General features: G+C 37.8%; 2 protein-coding genes across 2 annotated transcripts in view; one reads left to right on the plus strand and one right to left on the minus strand.

The window, feature by feature from the left end:
- Nucleotides 1-11,555, plus strand: part of AANATL2 (Arylalkylamine N-acetyltransferase-like 2) — a 37,192-nt gene extending 25,637 nt beyond the window's left edge. Inside the window, exon 2 of the mRNA XM_017137658.3 lies at nt 10,974-11,555. The gene's annotated coding sequence lies outside the window, so the exon portion shown is untranslated. The remainder of the gene's footprint in view (nt 1-10,973) is intronic.
- A 6,650-nt stretch (nt 11,556-18,205) lies between these two features.
- On the minus strand, nt 18,206-19,155 carry LOC108069080 (uncharacterized). The gene is made up of 2 exons (XM_017159030.3): nt 19,014-19,155; nt 18,206-18,955 (listed from the first exon to the last, which is right to left on the minus strand). The coding sequence occupies exons 1-2, from the start codon at nt 19,105-19,107 to the stop codon at nt 18,273-18,275; spliced, it is 777 nt and encodes a 258-aa protein (XP_017014519.2). The 5' UTR covers nt 19,108-19,155; the 3' UTR covers nt 18,206-18,272.
- Nucleotides 19,156-22,758: the final 3,603 nt, after the last annotated feature.

Here is a 22,758-nt window from a genome sequence, read left to right on the forward strand (position 1 = left end):
CAACCGAAAACCAAAACGAAAGGAAACGAAGTGTGCTGCCAGAGAGAGAACGAGGGGCATGCTATTTTTCGGTTGTTCTCGGGAGTAGAGCGTAAGGAAAAAAACGGTTAACAGTTATTTGCATGCTTTGGTTAAAACACATTTAATATTACAGCTTTGTTATCTTGGCCTTCTGTGCAAAAAAAATGCATTGGTTGTGTCATGCCGTCTTGAGGGACTAAAACAAAGAAATTATATATTTTTAAGACTTATGGATTCCGAGATATTGCAGGTGACGAAATTGCCCCTGTGACGAAACTACCCCACTCTCCCCTACTTTAACTTTCTTACAAAATGCAAAAGCTCTGGCATAAATGGCTTCGTTAAAAATACACGCCTAAAAACCGAATTTCGTTATATAACTTTCTGATAAATGGTACTTTGACCAAAAAAAAAATAATTTTATATGTATATTTTAAGTTTGGGACAACGGTGATTTTTTGGCCATTTACAGCTGTTAACTGAGACAACAGGTCTCTAACAGGGCTGAAAAGTTTAAGTGCCCATTTATTAATCAGAAAGATATACCTTAGGCTCGATTTCTATATCCGTTACTCGTAGAGTAAAAGGGTATATTGTATTCGTGCAAAAGTATGTAACAGGGAGAAGAAAGCGTTTCCGACCCTATAAAAATAGTCGGGGCACCCGACTATAGCGTTCTCTCTTGTTTTTTATTCATTATTGCATATGCATTATTTTTTTTCTTTTTAAATTCTATTAAAATATTCTTCATTTTAAATTTAAAAAATTTTTAAAATATTTTTCTGAAAGATATTAAGATAGCCCACAAAGTTGCATACAAAATATTAAAATACCTTAAACGAGTCTCAAGTGCAAAACTTACAAATCGGAGCTTAAGGCAGGCTTCCACCTTTTTGGCGCCCAAAACCTGATTTTTTCTGGAATTTATTTCTTGGAAAGTATGGTAGGTATGGGAATACAATTTTAGCCAGTTGTAGGGTACAGTTTATTGAAGCTACACAAATTTTGAGCACCAACAATGGCGGCATGTCCGCGAAAAACTCGTCCTAATGGCGGATTTTTTGGAATTTTAAGAAATAATTTGAAACGCACAAAACGAATATAATCTTAATCTGTACACTTTATCGCATCGCTGGAACTAGAATAATTGAAAAAACATAAAAAACGCAAAAATTATGAGCTTTTGAACAAAAAATCGGTTTTTTCCTCATTTTTTCGTTACTAATTTTTTTTTTTTTAAAAACAATTTTTAATATTTTCAAAAGATCCTAGTTCCAGACATGTACATACTTCTGATGACCATGTTTAAAAAATTTAATGACGATTGCTCAATTTTTGCGCCTTGGACGACTTCCGCCAACTCGGAAAACATGGTTTTGAGAAAAACGCGTTTGAAAATTTGCACTATAATGGCAGCAATGTATGTCGAATTTCATACATCTCAATCAAAATATTCATCGGTACCTTAGTTTTCGGGTCGGTGATCATGAATCTGGCATCAAATTTGCAAAATTAATTTGTTTAAACAATTTTTATGAACAAAATGAAAAGCGAGCATCAAATCGAACCAGTTCCACCGCGGCAGGGCGGCTTAGCCGCGGCGGGCCCACGCTGTACCGCGCGCTTGAAGAGATTTCGACTTGAAATTTTTTATAGCCTCTTCTGTTCCACCATCCAACATCCAATAACAGCTGACTGAAGAGCAGTTGCTCAGCTCAACATTAACGAAGGGGAATTTCAACTCGGGAAAACTGTCGTAAAATTGGGTTCTCTTAATTTTATTGTAGAATAATACAATAAATAGATTAAGAAAATAGTTTAAATACATATCTGAACGTTTATAACATATCCTACAACGAGTATGCATACTAGGGCGGGTCGATTTGTATGGAGCCGAAAAAAGTGATGAATCGTATAGGGGGAACGTAATCTTTAAAGGATTCTAAGCAATATTGGCGAACAAACTTGTGGTCTAAAATGACGTTTGACCCCCCCCAAACGCGAATGAAAAATACTGTTTTTTTCGTGAAAAATATCATAGTAGCCAGCACAGATACATTACTGAATTTGAAACCACTATTTTTTTTCTCAAAAGGTTACTTTGTAAAATTTGTTTATTGATTAATAATTAGTGTTCCATTTTCAAATCTTGCTTACTTTCCATACGAGGAATTTTTCTTCTGCTATCCTCAATAACTGCCATGACACTCTCCCGATTTTTTTCAATGTGCCGTCCAGAAACACTAGTTAACAGTTGAACGCATCGTTCTGTTCCTTGAATATGGCATGGTATTTTGGGATCTACCATTGGCTTTTCCTCCAAATGTATATATTGTTCAAGAAAATCGTATGGAATGTGTCTGGTGAATGGTGGCTCTGCACAATTATTGTCATCACTTAAGTCTATCATTGTGGTGTAGCTTGTACAATTAAAATTAATTTTGTATTTTTTGTACATTCTAATTTGGTCTGGAACGTATTGATTCTGTCTATAATATAATATTTTTCTTATGGCCTGATCTCGTATACATTTATCATCATCAAAGAGCATAGCCAGCAGTATGTTTTCTGGATGCGCAAAGTATGCATTGTTTTGAATGATAGGATTAATAACTTCTCGTAAATTCGTCGGTAAATATTGGGTGGATCTTATAAATTGAAACAGAAGTGGACTTCCAAATATGACAGAGCTGAAGAATTTGATCTTAAAATACATCGGAACATAAACTCTAATTAGAAATTCTGCTAACGTTTTTAAGTTTTTGGAGGGACTGCTCGTGCTGACGTAAAGTCTGAGTAATCTACTGGCCTTTGTTAACCAACGAGAGTGAGCGATCGGTCCTGGTTTCATATTGGCCAGATCAACAGAGCAGTATCCCTCCGAAACGGCGGTAGCAATTCTAAACAAGTATTTAACGTCCGATGATAATGCTTTAAACCAATTGTTATTTGATGGTGCTTGCGGCATATTATTTAATTGAATCTTCTCAAAATTGGTTACTGGCTGAAAAACAAAAATTAAAGAATTATTAATTTCCTAATAATTCAAAAATATTTTATTCAGTGTTAACCTTACCCTGGTTTCACACACCTCAAGTAATTTCGATAATTTGCCTGTTGCGGATCTTGGCCCTTTGGTTGCTGATTTTTCTAACGCAGAATATAAGTGGCGAAATGGCAATTCATTAAAGTGCAACATGCATATAAACCAATGAAGCGGTCGTCTTAACTCGATTTCAAACCTCCTAATTATTCCGTTCGCAATACCACACTCAGAAAAAAAATCGCCCTGAATTTTAGAAAATCGCCATACTTTTTAAGCCAAAGGCAGCTCGCCTTGCCTTTTAGAAAAAATATTTCTAAAAATTAGAAAAAAAATTTCTAAAATTTAGGGTTAGTTTTTGCAAAATTGAATAAGAAGAAGAAAAAAAAATCGGGGAATCGGGAGTTATGCCGACTCCAACCCCTCTGTCGGTGTGGGGTGTTGTTGTTGGGGTTCTCGTTTCTCAACTTATTTTTCTCTCCTCTATTTAAACACATGGATGACGTCACGATGCTTGTACATAAACACACTTTTAATCTTAAATTGGAACTGAAATAATAACTGAAATTATTATATTATTTATTAATGATAAACATAAAAATCAAATAACTTACTATCTGGAGAAAAACATTTTGGTCGCTCGCGGGATTCGAACCCCTTACCTCACAGTTTGCAGTCAAACACTCTACTAACTGCGCCAGGGAAGCATCACGAGAGGCGCTGTACAAAGTACATTCTCATTCTGTTCTCTTGGGTTCTAGGTTTATACTCTTATTTATCCATTATGTGTGTGTTAGCTTACCTAAATCCTTATTTGTATTAAAGTATACATTTTAATGCGCCAAAAAAAAAAAAATAAAGACGCAAAAAATGTACGCCTCGACGTGGGATCGAACACACGCTTCCGAATATAAGCGTAGAAAACAAATAATCCGCTCGCATTAGACCCCTAGGCTACCGATTGGCCAATTTCCTAAAATGTAAGGCGATTTTTTCTTAGTTTGAAAGAAAAATTTCTGAATAACAGAAAATTTTTCTAAAAGTGGATAACAAGAGGAGTTGATTTAATCAGGGTAAGTTTTTCTTATTATTTAGAAAATTTTTTCTGAAAAATAGAAATATTTTCTGAATTTCAAGGCGATTTTCAAAGTATGGCGATTTTCTAAAATTTAGGGCGATTTTTTTTCTGAGTGCAGTATTAGTGACTTCGCTACTTAGAGATATACCTTTCTGCTTAAAGAAGCGCTGAAGCTCTTCCTGTTTTGTTTTGGCATTCTCTGCATCAACTTTTAGGTACCCCAAGAGCTTGGCATTCGGCTCTTCCAAAACCACCAAATGTGGTTCTTTTTCTAAGTTAGTATGAGGCTTTCCATCAATTTTTTTCGTGACCAATGACTCATTTTTTCTGCCGTCGAATGAAAAGGCCAGAATGTTGGAATTGTTGGTCTTGAATCTTTGGTGTAGCACAGCTTCCCGCGACTTCAATCTTTCTCTGGCCACTTTATTTTTATCCATTATTACTAGATCGCCGTTTTCATCGGTGTAGTTTATATCCTTAAATAGGGAAGAAGCTAAAATTGAGGCGACTCTATCCGATATTCCAAATCGATCACAGACCATTGCGAAATTAAAGGCACTATATCGTTTTGTGTACGATTCTTGACTAGAACCTACATCACGGAAAGGTAGATCAGTTGAAATCGAACTTTTTTCGCTTGACTGATTTGTGTATTCATTGCCCGTCTCAGTTTGGCTTAAGTAGTCAGGTGATGATTCCACTTCTATGTCTGCAATTGTCATAATTCGGTCGCGGTGTTGGTCAATAAGGAACGATTTTATATTTGACGGAATTTTTTCGCAAAAGCAACCGTTTATCTGGAAATCGCATTTGCATTTTCCAATGTAAAATCAATTTTCAAGTGAGTTTTGAAAATTGTTTGACCTATCCTTGTGCTTTAAGTACTCATGATAATTAATAAATTTAATTTTTTTATCACACTTTTTTCATGAATAAGTTGAATTTTTAATACTTTCCAAATCTCGATTAATTTTTTTGAAACTTCTAAGGAAAACGCCTTGTACGAAAATATTTGGCCATTTTTTTTTTTTGTTCAGTTAGAAAAAAGAAACAATTTAGAACTTCTCTTATATTAGGTAATGAAAAGCCGGAAAAATTTACTGGTTGCCCAAAATGGTAAGACATTCTTAGAAAATTCCTTAGATCCGTTTCAGTTGAAGTTGTCAAAAATACCTCTGCGTTTGTTCCGGATGGTTTAAAGTATTTATTGACAAAGTTTAATCAATATATTTAAGAACACAAATTATAAAATGAACTTGTTGGCTTGTGAGCGTGCGGCATACGTCTCTCTCCTTTGACGTTGCCAACCGAACTGCCTTATTTTTGACAACTCGGCCTTTCCTGACGAGAGTTAGTCTTCTGTTGAGTAATCGTAGTCGTCATCATTGGTATCCAGATCTGGGATTAATGCACACCACGGCTTCATGTGATCAATGGATACTACGTTGCTGTATCGTCTTTGAGAAACAGAATAATCTGGTAGGTCCTCAATTATGTATCGGTCGTTACCAAGAATCTTAGTAACGATATAAGGTCCTTTGAAAGCTGGATCCAATTTATGTGTCTCTCCTGTAGCAGCTGGAACAAAGTCAGTCATAACCAGATCGTCCACACTGAATTTCTTTGGAGAAATATGTTTGGCATCGTATCGGATCTTCCATTTTTGCTGCTCCGTTTTTATATTTTGTTCTGCTTGCTGGCGATTCAATTCAACATTAAGTTCTGGTTCGTACTCCTGAGTTAATGCTTGAATTAGGCGATTTTTGGACACATCTCGTGGATTGAAGTTGAATACCAGATCATTTGGGGTAAACTTTGTAGTGGAATTTATGTTTGTATTCATGCTCCACTGAATTTGTCCTAAGTTTTGATCCCAATCCTTATCGATGGCAGTGCTCGTTTTTAATGCACTGAGTAAAGTTTTATTCATTCTTTCAGCCTGGCCATTAGCGCGGGGCGTGCGAACTGCTGTTTTGATGTGCTGAATTCCATTTTCATTTATAAAATTGTCGAACTCCTTTGATGTGAACGATGTACCTCTATCCGAAATTAGGCGTACAGGTTGCCCAAAAACGGAAAAAATTTGTTTTAAAGCTTTGATTACAGGTGTCGTTTTTGTATTACGTGTTGGTATTAGAAAGGTGTATTTCGTAAAAGCACACACAACCACCAGTATGTGACAATTTCCGGTTTTACTTTTGATGAATGGCCCAATGTGATCAATGTTAATTGATCGGAACGGAATAGGGACTACTTCTTGCAAGTGTAGTTCACCATCAGATTTTCCACCTTTTACCTTATTCACACAGCATTCTGGGCATGACGCAATGTAGGACTTGATGTATCCGCGCATCCTTGGGAACCAGAAATACTTCCTTAGCCTTTCCAGAGTTTTTTCCGTTCCAAAATGTCCTGCGTCATCATGGTTGGACTTGGTCACACGCCATCTGATTGCTTGGGGTACTACCAACTTGTTGCCATCATCAGTTTTCCGGTACAATCTGTTTTTATTGATAACGTAGTCGGTTTTTATTTGGCTCCATTGGTTACTGGCGTCCTTGATACGAAAAACCTCGAAGATGTCTTTTATTTTTGGATCCTGCATCTGCATCGTGTAAATCCAATCTTCGTCAATGGGAACTATCTTCAACACGTTGTCTGCCACGGTTATTGAACTGTCCTCTGGTGGAAGTACTGGATGCCTACTCATTCCATCTACGTGAGGCATTTGCTCTCCAGGCCGATGTTTGCATTTAAAGTCGAATTCTTGTAGTCTCAGCCACCAGCGTGCGATTGGAGGTTGTAATGCCGTCGACTCCTTGAGGGTTGCCACAGCATTGCAATCGGTCACCACTACGAACTCGGATCCGACGAGATAAATGCGGAATCTTTCCAATGACTCAGTGATAGCTAGTACTTCCAGTGCATAACTTGAGTAGCGACTCTCAGCTTCCGAGCAAAGCCTGCTGAAATAGAATACCGGCCTAAGTCCTTCGTCTTCTTCTTGTAGTAGAACTCCTGCGATTCCTTTGCTGCTTGCATCCGTGTGTACTTCGTGACGCCTTGCTGGATCGTAAAGGGTCAATACAGGTTGCGATACAATAGCCTCCTTCAAGTTTCGGAATGCTGTTTCTTGTTCAGCTTCCCACAGGAAATCTTGGTTTTTCTTCAGAAGCTTACTTAAAGGTGCTGCCATCATGCTGTATTCCTTGACGAACTTGCGAAAGAATCCAGTGATTCCAAGGAATCTGCGTACATCAGCATCGTTTTGGGGCGTTCCATAATCGCTGATGCATATGGTTTTCTCGATTCCTGGCTGAATACCGTTTGCAGTTATTAGGTGACCCAAAAATTTGACCTTAGTCTGCAAGAAGGAACATTTGGATGGACGTAAAGTTAGTCCAACCGATCGAATTGCTTGCAGAAACTCGTTTAAAACGACAAGTCCTTCTTCAACCGTTTTTGATGGAATGATGACTTCATCTACATAACTTATTATGTTGCGTTGGTGTTCTAGCTGACGTAACAAATCCATGATGACCTCCTGAAATACCATTGGTGCGTTTACCAAGCCAAATGGCATTACATTAAACTCGTAAAGCCCATCCGGAGTCATAAATGCCGTGAATCTCTTGCTTTCCTGGCCCATAGGAATCTGGTAGTATCCTGAAGTCATGTCCAGAGTTGTAAAGTACGTGTTTCCAGACAACTTTCCTAATTGTTCCTCTACAATTGGCATTGGATATCGTTTCTTCACAGTGACTGCGTTGAGCGCTCTATAGTCGATGCACAAGCGACTCTCTCCATTAGCCTTCGGAACTAATATAGCCGATGACGCGTGAGGTGAGGTGCTCTTACTGATGATATTGTGCTTAAGTAGAAGTTCTAACTGAGATCGGAGTGCATCCCTTTTGGCAAATGCAACTTGGTATCGACGACCCAGTATCGGAGTTGCTGAAGTCACCTCGATGTCCATAACAGTGGTATTGCATCTGCCAATATTGGAAAGGCCTTCTGCAAAGCAATCTGAATAGCTGTTTAACATATCGGTCACCTCATTGCGCTGGGAACTATTGATATCGGCGCTTATGTTGAAGTTGATTTCTTCCTCCACTGCTAGCATTATCGATCCTGAATTGTCGATTTGATCGAAGTCCTTCTTGCACAGTAAATCTCTGCCCATCAGTACGTTGTACGGAAGTACGTCATCGGGTACAATAGGAATGCGTACATCCATCTCGCTGCGATCTGTCTTTACCGAAGTCAGTATACATTCCTTAGTCTCCACTATTGATCCTCCAAATCCTTGCAAGCGTTTCAGTGATGACTGTCGAATTGATCCATCTGGAACCGCCGATTCTCTTATAAGGGTATGATCGCTGCCAGTATCGACGAATGCAGAAAACTCTTTTCCTCCGAGCTGAATTGTCTTCATTATGGGTGGATACTCTTTAGTAATTGCTGCGTCTACTTGAGCGACCGATGATACCTTAACCCTGCAATCTTTTGCTTCATGCCCAATCTTCGAGCAGATTGAACAGCGTGGCTTTTTCTGCGGGTCAGGACACTTAGCAGCTATGTGACCCATTTGGTTACAGTTAAAGCACTTTGGTCCTTTGGCTTTAGCCTCGCCACCCGCTATCTCTTGTCCTTTCATGTACACAGACTGAAAAGGAGTACTTTGTTGATGCAACGCTTGCACTGTCTTCATATTCTCCAGAGACCTGAATAGTTCTGAGCAGGTTTGTAGGTTCATGGCCAACAAAGCCTTCGTACAATCATTTTGGTTAAGTCCGTTAATAATGTACGAATTGATGGATGGCTCATCGATCTTTGCTCTTCTTCCAATTGCCATCATGATGTAGAAATACTCGCTGAATGATTCGTTGAGCTTTCTTTTGCGCCGCATCAATTCCCTGTGAACATCTGCTGTGTTCACCACGCTTGGAAAATCCAGTAACAGGGAACTCTTAAACTGTCCCCACGTTTGGAATACAGACTGTGCATCTAACCATTCCTTGGCGACACCTTTCATTTTGTGCTGTACAGCAAACAACACTGTCCCATCGTTCCATTCGTAAACGCTCTGCAACTGCTCGGTTTTGCTTATAAACTGTTGTGACGTTATGTTGCCCCTAACTGGATCATACTCAGGCAACACACCTATCACATCCTTGATGATGGCGTTAGTGTAAACTGTGCGTTCGGGGCTCTCTCTGATCCGTTGGTGCCGTTGTTCTTCACCTGGTGGTGGTGCGCCTACCGTGTTCGCCAGGCTCTGCTGCTCTACAACAGCCGGTGATGCTTCTGCGTTCCTTCCGTTAGATTGGCCAGAAGTTGAAGCCCCTTGTTGAACACTCAAGGCCTGAACAGTTTGCGATAAACTGATCATCAACTGCTTCAGTTCGTCAATTTGCGATTGTACCGAATTTGTATCCAATTCGTAGTCATCTCGTTCAATTTCGTCGCATCCCAAGATCCGTGTGAGTTCGTCGATTTTTGCCGATTTGTTTCCGACGACTGGAAGATTATTCGTGCGTAGAATAATATCCAGTTCGGGAACCTTAAGTTGACTTAGTTTAACTAACATTTTAGTTAACTTCGTGGTCCGTGGCGTCTTCTCTGTTTCCCACTCTTGGTGCTTCTTCTTTTTTTTTCCTTTCTTTTTCCGTGTCTTTTCGCTTTTCGTAGCGACGCTTCTTAAAAAGTGTGGCCGTTTTGCAAAATTGCCGTTTTGCCACCTCTTTCCTTTGACCGTTTTGCTTAGCCCGTTTTGGCGCTGCCGTTTTGTCAATTTTTGCATTCCTTCATTATCTTATCTTCGTGAATAAAATTCAACTTTTTATATCATTTTATTGATATATGTGGCTCGTATCCCACTTCTGATTTGTCAAAAATACCTCTGCGTTTGTTCCGGATGGTTTAAAGTATTTATTGACAAAGTTTAATCAATATATTTAAGAACACAAATTATAAAATGAACTTGTTGGCTTGTGAGCGTGCGGCATACGTCTCTCTCCTTTGACGTTGCCAACCGAACTGCCTTATTTTTGACAAAGTTATCAAACTGAATGAAAAATTGTACAGAAACAAATGTGGATTATTTTTTTTTGGTTTGACGATATTTTAAAAGATTACTTGCTTCTATAGAAAACCGCAAAATTGAAAGAATATTTGATAAATAATAACGTAATTAAACTTAAATAGTATTTGGATAAAGTCGCCTTTTAACAAGGCAAAATAGGGGTTTCAAATTCAGTAATATGTCTGTGCTGGCTACTATGATATTTTTCACGAAAAAACCAGTAATTTTCATTCGCGTTTGGGGGGGGTCAAACGTCATTTTAGACCACAAGTTTGTTCGACAATGTTGCTTAGAATCATTCCAAGAATACGTTCCCCCTATACGATTTTTGGCCTCCCAAATCGACCCACCCTAATGCATACATATTGCTGACTGGGGGGAAGCCTAACCTCCCGTACCCCACACTCCGCTCTTACTACGCCTCTGCCAAACCAATATTAATATGAAAAATTTGTAAACAAAACCAAATTGTTGTCGTTTTTGGTAATTTATAGCAACTTTAGAACTTTATAGAAGTACAAAGTACACTTTTAATTACTATTAGTTATATTTACGAAGTGCAGAACATATTTTGACACTTTGCTGCAAACATTGATGTTTTCGTACGCACAACAGCTTACATTTTGGCCCACTCATAGCAACCTTTTCGTAAAAGCTTTTCCGTCCATAACTAACTATAAATACTTCAACAACAGCTTATGCATTATTAAATTTTTTCCCGCCATCGATTTGATTTGTTCTTACAGTCATCGTTCCAATTTTCACAGTCAAGAGGAAGAATTCAGAGTTGCACCGAGAAAACATCGCCTAACTATCGCATAAAAGAGACCGTCAAAGTGCGTCAAAATTGGATGTCGGACTAACTTGGAAATTTTCGAAACGGCAAAACCTTACGGACCATCCGTTTAACGAATGGTGGATGGAGCTCTGTGGGAAGACCCTAAAAGTCCGTCAAAATTGGATGGCGGACTAACTGGGAAATTTTCGAAACGGCAAAACCTTACGGACCATCCGTTCAACGAATGGTAGACGGTGGATGGAACTCTGTGGGAAGACCCTATTAGGAGAGTAAAATTGAAACATGTATCTATCCGAAACTGCAAAAAAAAAAAATTATTTTTTTTGACCTCAAAAGGTGCAAGCCTGCCTTAATTATAAAAAGATTTTTTATCTATCGGAAACAAATTACGATTTATTCTAAGATTTCACCCAAATTAGCCTGTCACGTTGTTTTTTGGCGACTGATTTTGAAATGAACAAAAGAAACTATCAGTGTGAGGGAGGAAGGAAAAGTGAGAAAAAAAATAAAAGAAAACATAGCCATGAAACATATGGTATATCCTGGGAACTGGACTCAACGAACATCGTTTCAGATAATTTATTTGTTGAATTGTCGCTATATCGGACGATGCCGTTGGGTGCAGGAGGCAGCAGACTTGCATAACCGCCGGATATAACTGAAAAATCATCTTTGCAATCGAACTAAGGAGATATATGTATAAAAGGAGAAAAACAACTTACTTGAGAAAAACATTAGGTCAACTACGAGGTATCGAACCCGCGGCCTCTCGAGTTGGAGTCTAACGCTCTAGCGCTGCACCACAGTCCCATCGCGCTAAGCAACGTACAAACACTGTACACATCTTGTTTTCTTGCGGTCTAAGTTATACAAACAAAAACTTGTATATTTTTTTTGATGGCTGGGAACGGGCCGTTTCTTCGCATGCCTAACATAAATTAGTCCTTAGGCTCAAAATTTTCATATGTATTTACAGTTTTAAGACAACTTTAAATTTAACATGCGGAATCTAACTTTGCGATATTTTCTATAAAAACTGGTTTTACTAGTTTTTATAGCGGTGGCAAAGCGATTGCTGGAACACTATTAAAAAAAGGCGTTTCGCAGTGTTCACTGTGCCTCCGCTAAAATTGATCGGATTTCCATTTTGTTTTTACATTTCGCTTTAAAATTAAGAAAACCCGCCCCCTATGTAGCTCTTTTATTTTTTATTTTTAAGAATTTTTTTCGATAGTCCAAAATCAAAAATTGGACTTTCGGCTTAAAAATAAAATGTTTAAATGTTATAAATGTTTAAATATGCGACAAATTTGAAAGCGATCGGTTGAGCCGTTTAGAAATGCCGATGAAAACGGACTTTCAAAACGTGGTTTTGAGAAAAACGCACTTAAAGATGCACTTACGAACCTAAAGTCTTAGAGGTTAGGGTACTAGATTTAGCGTAACTTCTAAAGTTTTTGACCGATTGACTTAAAACTTAATCGAATTTTTTTTTTGCAAGACCCTACCCTCCCTTTAAAATTTTCGTTTGAATCTTGGTAGTTTTTAGGGCAATTCTTGGTGCTATTTTGTTCAACGTTTTAGGGCAATTTCGGCCTAAAAAGAAATAATTATTTTTGGAGTCGACTCATACAAATTAGAACTAAAAACAGGACAAATTTGCCTTTTTAAAAAATCTAACCCTAAAAATATTTTCCATGGCGATTTTTCGTATATTTAGGGCTAGCCACCCGTATAATAAGAAAATTTTTCGTAGTTTCAGGGCGACTTTTCTAGTATTTAGCTAAAAATTTCTATGAGTGTAGAATAAAATCAAATAAAAACACCTCTTAACGAGGTAAAAAACTAGTGACGACCGCACCTTCAACATACAAAAGTTCTGATATCAACATTTGTGACGAAAAATTATTACACTCGTCATTAAATTGACTTTCTAATCTTTTCTCTATTATCGGACCATCACAGTAGATTTTCATTTCTTCGTGTATATATAGTAGTCGCCTTCGCGCACTCTCCTGGTGCGCTTCGTCACTACATGGACTGCCGTCCATAGTGATAAGCAATAAGGCCCGTGAGCCTTATGACACTCAGGAAAGTGTCATAACGCCCTCAGGGAAAATATATTTAACTATTAGTTATATAAGTAAAGATGTCGTATTCAGTTTAAGCGCGCGCATTAAACAATAATGAGGCTTGCACCTTTATTCTAACAAATTTTTGTCTGCGCCCTTTTTAACATTTTATTAAAATTCTTTTAAATGCAAGTAACATAGAGTAATATAATAATAAATGTTTGCCTGGGCCCTATTTAACATTTTATTGAAATTCTTATAAATGCGAGTAACATAGAGTAATATAATAATGAGTATTATAAAATAATGTAGCAATGAGTAATGTGCTTGCAGTGCAATGTGTAACCGAAGGAAAAGCGCCACAGGCAAACATTTTTTTTTTTTAAATCGCTCGATTTTTTAGAAGAAAAATTTTTGTCTGCGGCCTATTTAACAATTAAATGAAATACTTGTAAATGACAATTGTTGCTGCGTTGTAAGAAGCAACAGCTTATAATTTTTGCGAAAGCCAGCAACAATTTTGTATTCGAAAGGTTCAACAGCCTCCATATCGCGTCCACGTTGTTTAAAGATCAGTGATTAACTGACTAAAACATGAAAAAGCTTGAGAGGTATCATAATAAACGGCACTTCTCTTCTTGGTAATCTTATTGATTCTGAATGCGCTTTACAACATAACAAACAGTTATTCTCTTATCGGTATTCTCATTAACTCCAAATGCATTTTAGAATTTTTTTAGAAGTTGTGGGTGTTATGACACTTTTAAAAGTGGGGACTATGACATGACACCATGACATTTTTAAAAAAGCGTTATGACACTCGTAAAAGTGTCATAGGGCCCACGGGCCCACGGGCCTCATGACACTTTTTAGTGTGTCATAGCGCCCGCGGACGTTATGACACGCACCCTTCTGTATTGCTTAAAATGTTAAATTTATTTAAAGAAAGTAAATATTTTGATCAAATTCGTTTGCATATACTTAGCATGTTTTTTGCATATTATTTGCAAGTTTTTAAAAAACAAATGTGCATATTTCCGATATGCATGCGAATTTATTCCATTTGAATTATAAATCACCTACATAAAAAAATTAATAACAAGAAACGAAGTTACCTTCGGCCAGCCTAAGTTTATATACCCTTGCAGATATGCCTACTTAAAATTTTGTTTTTACATTGTCAAAAATCAAAACGCCTACTTTCTACAAAGTTACAATGGTTTTTCTATTATTTTTTTTATTATTCCTATGGGAGCCATAAGATATAGTGATCCGATCCGGCTCGTTCCGACATATGTACTACCTGCAATAGAAAGAAGTTTTTTCGCGATAGCTTTAAAACTGAGGGACTAGTTCGCATAGAAACGGACAGACGGACAGATGTTCATGGCTAGATAGACTCGGCTATTGATGCAGATCAAGAATATATATACTTTATGTGGTCGGAAACGTCTCCTTCACTGCGTTGGAAACATCTGACTGAAATTATAATCAGGGCTGTGAACCCATATTATTTTTGCATGGGTTCGGTTCGGGGTTCAAACCTAATCGACAGATAATGTTCCGGTTTGCGAACCGGTTCAATGATGAGCCGGAGCAGGGTTCAGGTTCAACCCAGGGTTTACAAAAATAAATTTTTTTTTATGAAATAATAAAGTTAACATTTATTTCCATGTACTTTCATTGAAATATGTACCATAACATTAGGACTTATAAGTAAAGTTACAAGATTTATGATTTATTAATTTTATTAATTTAGTAATTTTAATGTGGTCATACTGCGAAAAGTTTTGGAAGATGATAGTTATATATTATTAGATTGTTTGAGTTAGATGCAGTCATTGCAAAGACAAAATTTTTGCGCATTTTTATTTCCCTTAGTAAATAAACTTTACGTTAATATAATCAGAAAACCCCCCACAATATTGAAAAAAAACACGAACACACAAAATAAATTTTTCGTGAACCGAACCAAATATCAAAAAAAAAGTTCCGGATCGGTTCCGGTTCAATTATAAAAAAATTCGGCGCTCCGGTTTACGGTTCGGTTCGTTTTCTAAAAAAAGTGAACCACTCCGGTTCTGAGTGGTTCAGCTCCGGAATGGTTCACAGCCCTGATTATAATACCCTCTGCAAGGGTTCAATTGGATCAAAATTGATGATAATTATCATTATAATGAAAAATGTTCCAAATTTTTTCTGGATCCGATACTGCTGTGCAAAACCACACCTTTTATTACCCACCTTAAGAAGCCCGTACAGCGACAGCCCTTGTGGTCAGCTTGACCATATCATTTTGTTTTTATTCATATGTATACTAAAGTTGGCACACAGTAAATTTTGCCAATTGGACAGGAGAAGCCAACCAAGTCAAAATAAGTAGTAGCATCAGTGATGTGTCTCTGCACTAATACAAATATATTTCTAAAATTTAGAAAATGTCTACATTTTATGAGTACACAGTGTACACTGTACATAAAAAAATCTATTAAAAGTTTTATGAGCAAGAACAGGGCTAAAACATTGAAAAACAAGAAAGGAAGCTAGCTTCGGCCAGCCGAAGCTTAAATACCCTTGCAGATCATTCCTATTAATTAACAAATCGCAAAAATGTTTAATTAATTTCATTAATCTCATTAATTTTCCGATCGTTCCTATGGCAGCTATATGATATAGTCGTCCGATTTTGATCAAATTAAAATTGAAATTCGGAAATATTTAAAAAGAGTCATATCCTAGAGTAGAAGATAATACAATAAAAACCAAAGAAGCTAGAATTTATTTCCTATTACTTTTCCATTAATTTTCCGATTGTTCCTATGGCAGCTATATGATATATTCGTCCGATTTTTTAAATATTTAATTCGAAATTCAGAAATATTTAAAAAATAACATCCCCAAATGTAGAAGGTAATATTTCAAAAAACACTGAAGCTAGAATTTTTTTAACGTTTTCTTTTCCGATCCTTCCTATGGGAGCTATAAGATATAGTTGTCCGATCCGGTCGGTTCCGACATATATACTACCTGCAATAGAAAGAAGACTTTTGGGAAAGTTTCATCCCGATAGCTCAAAAACTGAGAGACTAGTTTGCGTAGAAACAGACAGACGGACAGACGGACAGACGGTCAGACGGACAGACGGACAGACGGACATGGCTAGATCGACTCGTCTAGTGATGCTGATCAAGAATATATATACTTTATGGGGTCGGAAACGTCTCCTTCACTGCGTTGCAAACTTCTGACTGAAATCATAATACCCTCTGCAAGGGTATAAAAAGTAAAACGTTTCAAACAAATTAGTTTCACTCACGCTTTTTGCCTCTGAAACTTGACATTATAAGTCATAAATTTCTCGTTAACAATTGAGATACCCGGAATACAGAATTTATCGCATTTTGTTTCAGATTAAAGGTGATCAAAATTTGCACATGTAACCAACGGATTTTCTTTTTTGTATACACAAAAAAATTTGGTAAAATTGACCAACAAAGATAGTTACGTAACTATTAAAATAGTTACGTGTACTTTGTTTTTGCTTTGGGTTTGTGTCTTTGCTAATTGTGTGTATTTTGTTGTTGTGAAATGACTATTTACTTAGTAGAATTGACAATTTTACTGGTTGGGGCCTGTTTGACAATTATTACAGTTGATTTTACCAAGTTTTTTTTTTGTGTGTACTAGAAGAAAAATCTATTTGAATTTGATCTCAAACATTAATTGGCGAAGGGTGCTTAAATCGAATCAAATTCTATTTTTATCTGTTGCATAGACTGCAACGAATATGATATATTACGAGTGCCCAGTAAAAAGGGGAAAATCAAAAAGAACATTATTCGAGCTGTTCTGTGTGCAACGGTAGCTTGGATATATCGAAAATCTGGAAGAGTAAGCAGTCCAGAGGTCCACCCTACACCCTGCCTTCTCGTGTTGCTACATCCCATCGCTCCTGGTCAGCAAACTACACACGTCAAATTTCAAACAAGTTCGCCTGCCGCAGGACATGCAACAAACGGCCAACTTCCAGACACAGGTAGTCGAAAAAAATGCTGCCAACAAAATGTAGGAGCCATGTTACAAGACTCCGGCGAAATTGTTGCCAGGGAAGCTGGGTGGATGGAGCTGCCCCGGCAGGTACACCATCTGGCATCTTTCTTCTTCCGCCCTTGCCGCCTTTTATCTTATTTCATGGCAACAGCCAGGCAACAATGGAAACGGCCAACTGCTGGGGTTGGCGCAAAGGAATTCCTGAGCTCAGGTTTATGCATAGCTACCGCACAAGCAACCGAAATGCTTCTGATTTAAATTTAAAGAGCCGTAGGAGAGGTTTAAGGTCAACTGAGTTTATTGCGTAAAACTTGTGATTACATAGAGAAGTGTTGCCGGTGGCAGATTAATTTAATTAAGAGGTTGGTCCCCAGACTCAGAAAAAGCTTAAAAACCCAGCTGGGCTTGCTAATTAAACGAAAACATTATTTCGATTTGAGAATTTAATCTTCTAGGCAAAATATTTTGAGGTCATTATTAATTATGCCACATTACTAATCCAAGCTATTAGAAGATAAATGCGCTCTTTGGGTCGGCAAACTGCCATCATTTCGGCCAACTTTACCCGACTTGGGAACTACCATTCGCAGCAAATAATTTTAAGTTGTCTAGTCGGGACTTTGCCCATTGAAAAAGTTTCTCGGCCGAAACAATAACTGCAGCTGCTCATCATGCTCAACTTCTTCTGTCTGCCGCCCAAGCCCCAAATCCCAGACCCCAGACAAAGCCCACGCCCATTTCCAGTGCCACCTGTCGTAGGAGCAGCCGCTACAGCTCCTCCTCGTTTTTGGCAGATCCAGGCTCACGTTAGGTTGGGGAATTGCAAATAAATATTTCAACTGCAGTTGCAGATTATTTTAGTGCTACGGCAACTCGGAAAGTCGTAACAATGCAGAATGGCAGCAACTAAGGCAACCATGTAGTCGAAGAAGGAGGAGGAGTATCTACTGGGGAACAGCAACTCAGCTTAGATTTCTCCGGGGACCTATGATAGAGTGCGCCCCATAATGAAGACAAAATATGGAGCTGCAGAAAGGAGCCAACTTTTTGGGGTGTTTGGGCGAGTGCCCGCTATTTATTCAGCCTCACACAATTTCAATTTGTATCTGCTCGTGTCCGTTCAATTACTTTCTGTTCAGGTTGTAGTTTCTCAGGTAGATGCCAGCCAGGACCTCCTGTATGCGCCGACGGCGCTTGTCCTGCATCAGGATCGAGACCAAGTGCTTTGGACTTAAGCCCCGGTTGGTCTGGCGCTCGAGGGCTTCGACCGCGTCCTCGCTGATCACATCTTCCTCGCGATCGTCGTCAGCTTGGGGAATCGGTCCCTCGGAGCCGTGGACCTCCGTGTTTCCATCTTCTGCAGCATTGATCACCTCGGAATCGTCCTCGAACAGGCTCCCGTCGGCCAGATCGTCCAAGTTGAGGCCCTGCAGCAAATCTGCGATCGAGGGCACAAAGGCGCTGCGACGGGAGCTTGTGGAGTTTGAGCTGTTGGAGCTGCTTGAGGGCAGGTAGATTCCCTGCATGTTGTTGGGGTTAATGATCAGGTAAGTGGGTCCGCCTCCAGCACTGTTCAGGTAGTCCATTCCGGGAAACTGCGGCGGGGGACGGCTGGGCGGTGGGGGTTGCGGATAGTACGGGTAGTAGGGATAGTGCGGGTTGTGGTGGTGGTGGTGTCTATCCGAGTCGTGATCCGAGTTCGAGCTAGGTTGCTGCACAATTATGATCGGCTGGGTGTTTCGATGGCTCTCCTGGTTGTCTCCTCGCTTAATGTTCCACAGCAGGCGGGGAACGATCTTGGAGAAGGCTTGGGGAACACGAATGACATAATTGGATTGCTGTCGGTTACGACCACGTCAACTTACCATTCTCCTTTTGGTTCTTCCCGCTGGAGGTCTGCTGGGCAGAACTCCAGGCAAAAAGAGCAGTGAGAAGGATCAAGGCGCTAACGGTTCTCATTGTTTCTCAGTCATAGACTTCTGTAGTTGACTGTGTTCCTCCACTGGCCATCTGCTGACTTTTATACCCAAGGCCCATTAATTACTTTTGCTGAGGCTTCACCATTGGCTGGTGCTAATTCGTAGTTTATCTGATAAGCTTTGGATACTCGATATTTATCCGTATCGGCTCGTAAATCAATTTCAGTCCCAGCGCCCTGCTGCCTTCCATTTATTACACTCGTAAAGAGCGTCTCCCGCGAAGAGTTTTTGGCCGGGCCTATGTTTGTGATTTCTTTCGACCTCGGCCGCTTTCATGATCGATTTAGCATTAAGTAGTCTTCTACAGCTTACCCCCAGATAATGTGTTTGGTTTATAGCCGTCGTCGACGTCGATACTTGTGGTCTGTGTACACAGGCCGCTAATTTGGGCGATCGGATCATTTTGCGAACGGAAATTAAGAGCATTAACCGCAACTTCGTGTTCGCTGATGCCTGTACATTGAACTTGAGGAGAGTATAGAAAGGCTGTGGCCTGGTTTCCGATGGTCGTGATCTGTTTTTATAATTACGAACAACAAAATGATGAAAAAAATAGATTTTTAACCTTGAAAGAGTGCCACAACCATAGTTTTTGAGATATTTTATGTAAGTTAGGTTCAGACAGTTTCTACATTATTTCTTAACAAAATAAACTTAGTTTCATAAAAATCGGATCTACACAGCGATGGTTTTGAACTAAGTAGCTGGTGAAGAACACTAAAAAAAAAAGTACACCAAAAAAATTGTTCTTATTTTTTTTAGGAAAACTAAATTTTAAAAAACTTTAATTTTTTTTATGAAAAGCGTTTACACTTCTTGGTCGATTAGTGAAAACATCATAAAGATATCTCAAACCGTTCCGAAGATATACAAAAATTACTGAGTGTAATTTTTTCGAAAAAGTATCAAAAATGCCATATTGCTACCCCTATAACTCCGGTAAAACTCAAAATTTTGCAAAACCGCTCAAATGAAGTTCTTATTTTGTCGTTACGTGCGCAACCAAAGACAACAATAAGTCCTGCGTAGCGCACGAGGTAAATATTATTTAAGAAATCAAAACACGTAGGCTAGACAAAGTACAAATCACACTCAATCAAAATCACCTCAGGACCGCACACAGTGCTAAAGCTTCTCGGATAAAATCCCACATAACAGCCGAAGCAGTTTGAGAAGCATCGGTAAGTAAAAATAAACAAGAGGCTAGAGAACTCAGGCTGAAGAAGAACATCGGCAAACAGCAACAAGACCAATATATACACACAAAAAAAAAACTATGTAAAATCAACTATTTAATAGTGAAAACTGACCCAACCCATAAAAAATAGAAAATGCCCCAAAAAATAGTAGATTACCAAACGATAGGTTTGGCTGGCTCGAGGTCTGGGTGCTTTATTTTTGGTTTTTCCCAATATATTTCGATCTCCTCCGGAGATCGTCTTCAGGGGCTACATATACTAACAATTATTACTATTATTATTCAATGACATAAAAACATTTTACCGTGTTTATACATACATTGCTTTTAAATCAAAGCGCACGACGTCCGATCTGTCCGCCGTGGAGTTGTAAACTAACTCTGTTCTTTTCTAGCAAGTGTCTGTATATATGTCCACAATTGTCTGTGTCTGTTTTAAAGTTGAGCCTAATGTTTGTAGGTGTGTTTATGATGTGAAGCATTTCTATTGTGAGTCGTTTGTTGTAATGTTCTTCTTGTTGTAATATGCTCACTGCATCGAAATCTGGCCTGTGACCGGTACTTTTACAGTGTGTCGCGAGTGCTGTTTTTTGGCTGTTAATTTCGTGTATTTTGTTCATGTCCGATCGATGTCCAGAGATTCTCGTTTTTAATTTACATTTAGTCGTGCCAACATATACTTTGTCACAGGTTGTATTTTTGTCTCCTGCACACGAAATCTTGTAAATCAAATTATTTTTGTCTAATTTTTCTATTTTGCTATTCATGTTAGAGAAGAAAATATTCGTTATTTGGGCTGGTTTGTGTGCTATTCTGATGTTTTCTTTGTCATACATATATGTTCGACGATTTTAGTCTGTCGGAGAATCCAGGTACATACAGGGGTGGTCAAAACTGTAACTGTACTTATATTTTGAACTAATAATATAAACTTTTGGCACCTATAGAAAGAGCACTTCAATTCCGTTTAAATGACACAAAAATTTTCTTAACCCATTAAGACCGCTTTGAAAAGTGAGCAAATTTTGCGAAAGTCAAATTTTCGACTTTTTTCCTGGGGCTTAAAACAAAAATGTTTTGATGCAAAGTTGTTCCCCAATCAAAATTAATAAGACCTGCAAAAAAAAATGTTTCAAAATATTTTTCCTTGTATTTTTTATGATTTTTTGAATGGAGACCTCTCAGTAAAATTTTGTATGAAAAGGAAGAAAAAGCGGCAAAAATAGCTATTTTCAAAAAATCATAAAAAATACAAGGAAAAATATTTTGAAATTTTTTTTTTTGCAGTTATTATTAATTTTGATTGGGGAACAACTTTGCATCAAAACATTTTTGTTTTAAGCCCCAGGGAAAAAGTTGAAAATTTTATTTTCAAAAAAAATTGTCTAATTTGCTCACTTTTCAAAGGGTGCTTAATGGGTTAAGAAAATTTTTGTGTCATTTAAACGGAATTGAAGTGCTCTTTCCATAGGTCCCAAAATGTTTATATTATAAGTTCAAAATATGAGTACAGTTAACATTCAAATTTGAGAAAATACTTTTGACTAGGGTTGTATATCGCAGATTTGTAAGTTATTGGTTTGTCCATATCTTTTTTTCTTTTTGTTTTTCTCTTCCTCGTAATATGCTTGCGTCATTTTGTGTATTATTGCGTTTGGAAAGTCATTGTTTTTAAGGATTGTCCAAATTCGCATCCTGTTTTTCTCGTGGAATATTTCGTCGCTGGTGTCTAAAATTCTTCTAATTTGATTTTTTGCTGTGATTATAATCATGTTACGGGGGTGCTTGGAGTGGTAATAAAGTAGATTACCTATAAATAGTAGATGACCTACAAAATAGTATTTAACCCGAATAAAGTTGTTGTTTTTATAAATTATGTTTTTAACTTTTTTTATTTTTAATTTAATTTGTTATATTAATTTATATGGAAGTTATTTATAGACACTTACATTTCACAGATACTTAAAACTTACAAATCAGGTTTTTTGCCTTCGCTGGGAATCGAACCGGAGCTGCAACCATCGGAGTCAAGCACTCTAACCACTAGGCCACAGAAGAATGCTTTTTGTAGAGGAAAATCTATAGACTTGAAATCAACATTTAACAAACAAAAAAAAAGAAAAATATTATCTGCAAAAGCGGGATTTGAACTCACGACCCAGAGATTATGAGTCGGATACTCTAACCACCCTAGGTCCAGAAAAATAGTTGACATACGAATTATAATCGTATTTTTAAAACAACAAAATATATGAAGGAAAAAAATAGTTGTGTTACGATATTAATTGTGGTGTTACTATTTAATGCCCCAAAAAAAAAAAAAAAAAATACACGCAAACAAATAAAATAGTTTTGCTACGATATTAATTGAGACATTACTATTAACTTGCCAAATGAATAAAACAATAAAATACATGCAAATTTCGTAAATAG

This window comes from Drosophila takahashii, chromosome 2L, assembly GCF_030179915.1.
Source record: "Drosophila takahashii strain IR98-3 E-12201 chromosome 2L, DtakHiC1v2, whole genome shotgun sequence".
Classification (NCBI taxonomy): Eukaryota; Metazoa; Arthropoda; class Insecta; order Diptera; family Drosophilidae; genus Drosophila; species Drosophila takahashii.

What these genes read in the sequence shown, in the direction of transcription:
- LOC108069080 (XM_017159030.3), bottom strand. Translation starts at nt 19,107, where the DNA reads ATGAGAACCGTTAGCGCCTTGATCCTTCTCACTGCTCTTTTTGCCTGG. An exon ending in GAAGAACCAAAAGGAGAATG is followed by an intron (nt 18,956 to 19,013) that starts GTAAGTTGACGT and finishes GTGTTCCCCAAG; the next exon opens with CCTTCTCCAAGATCGTTCCC.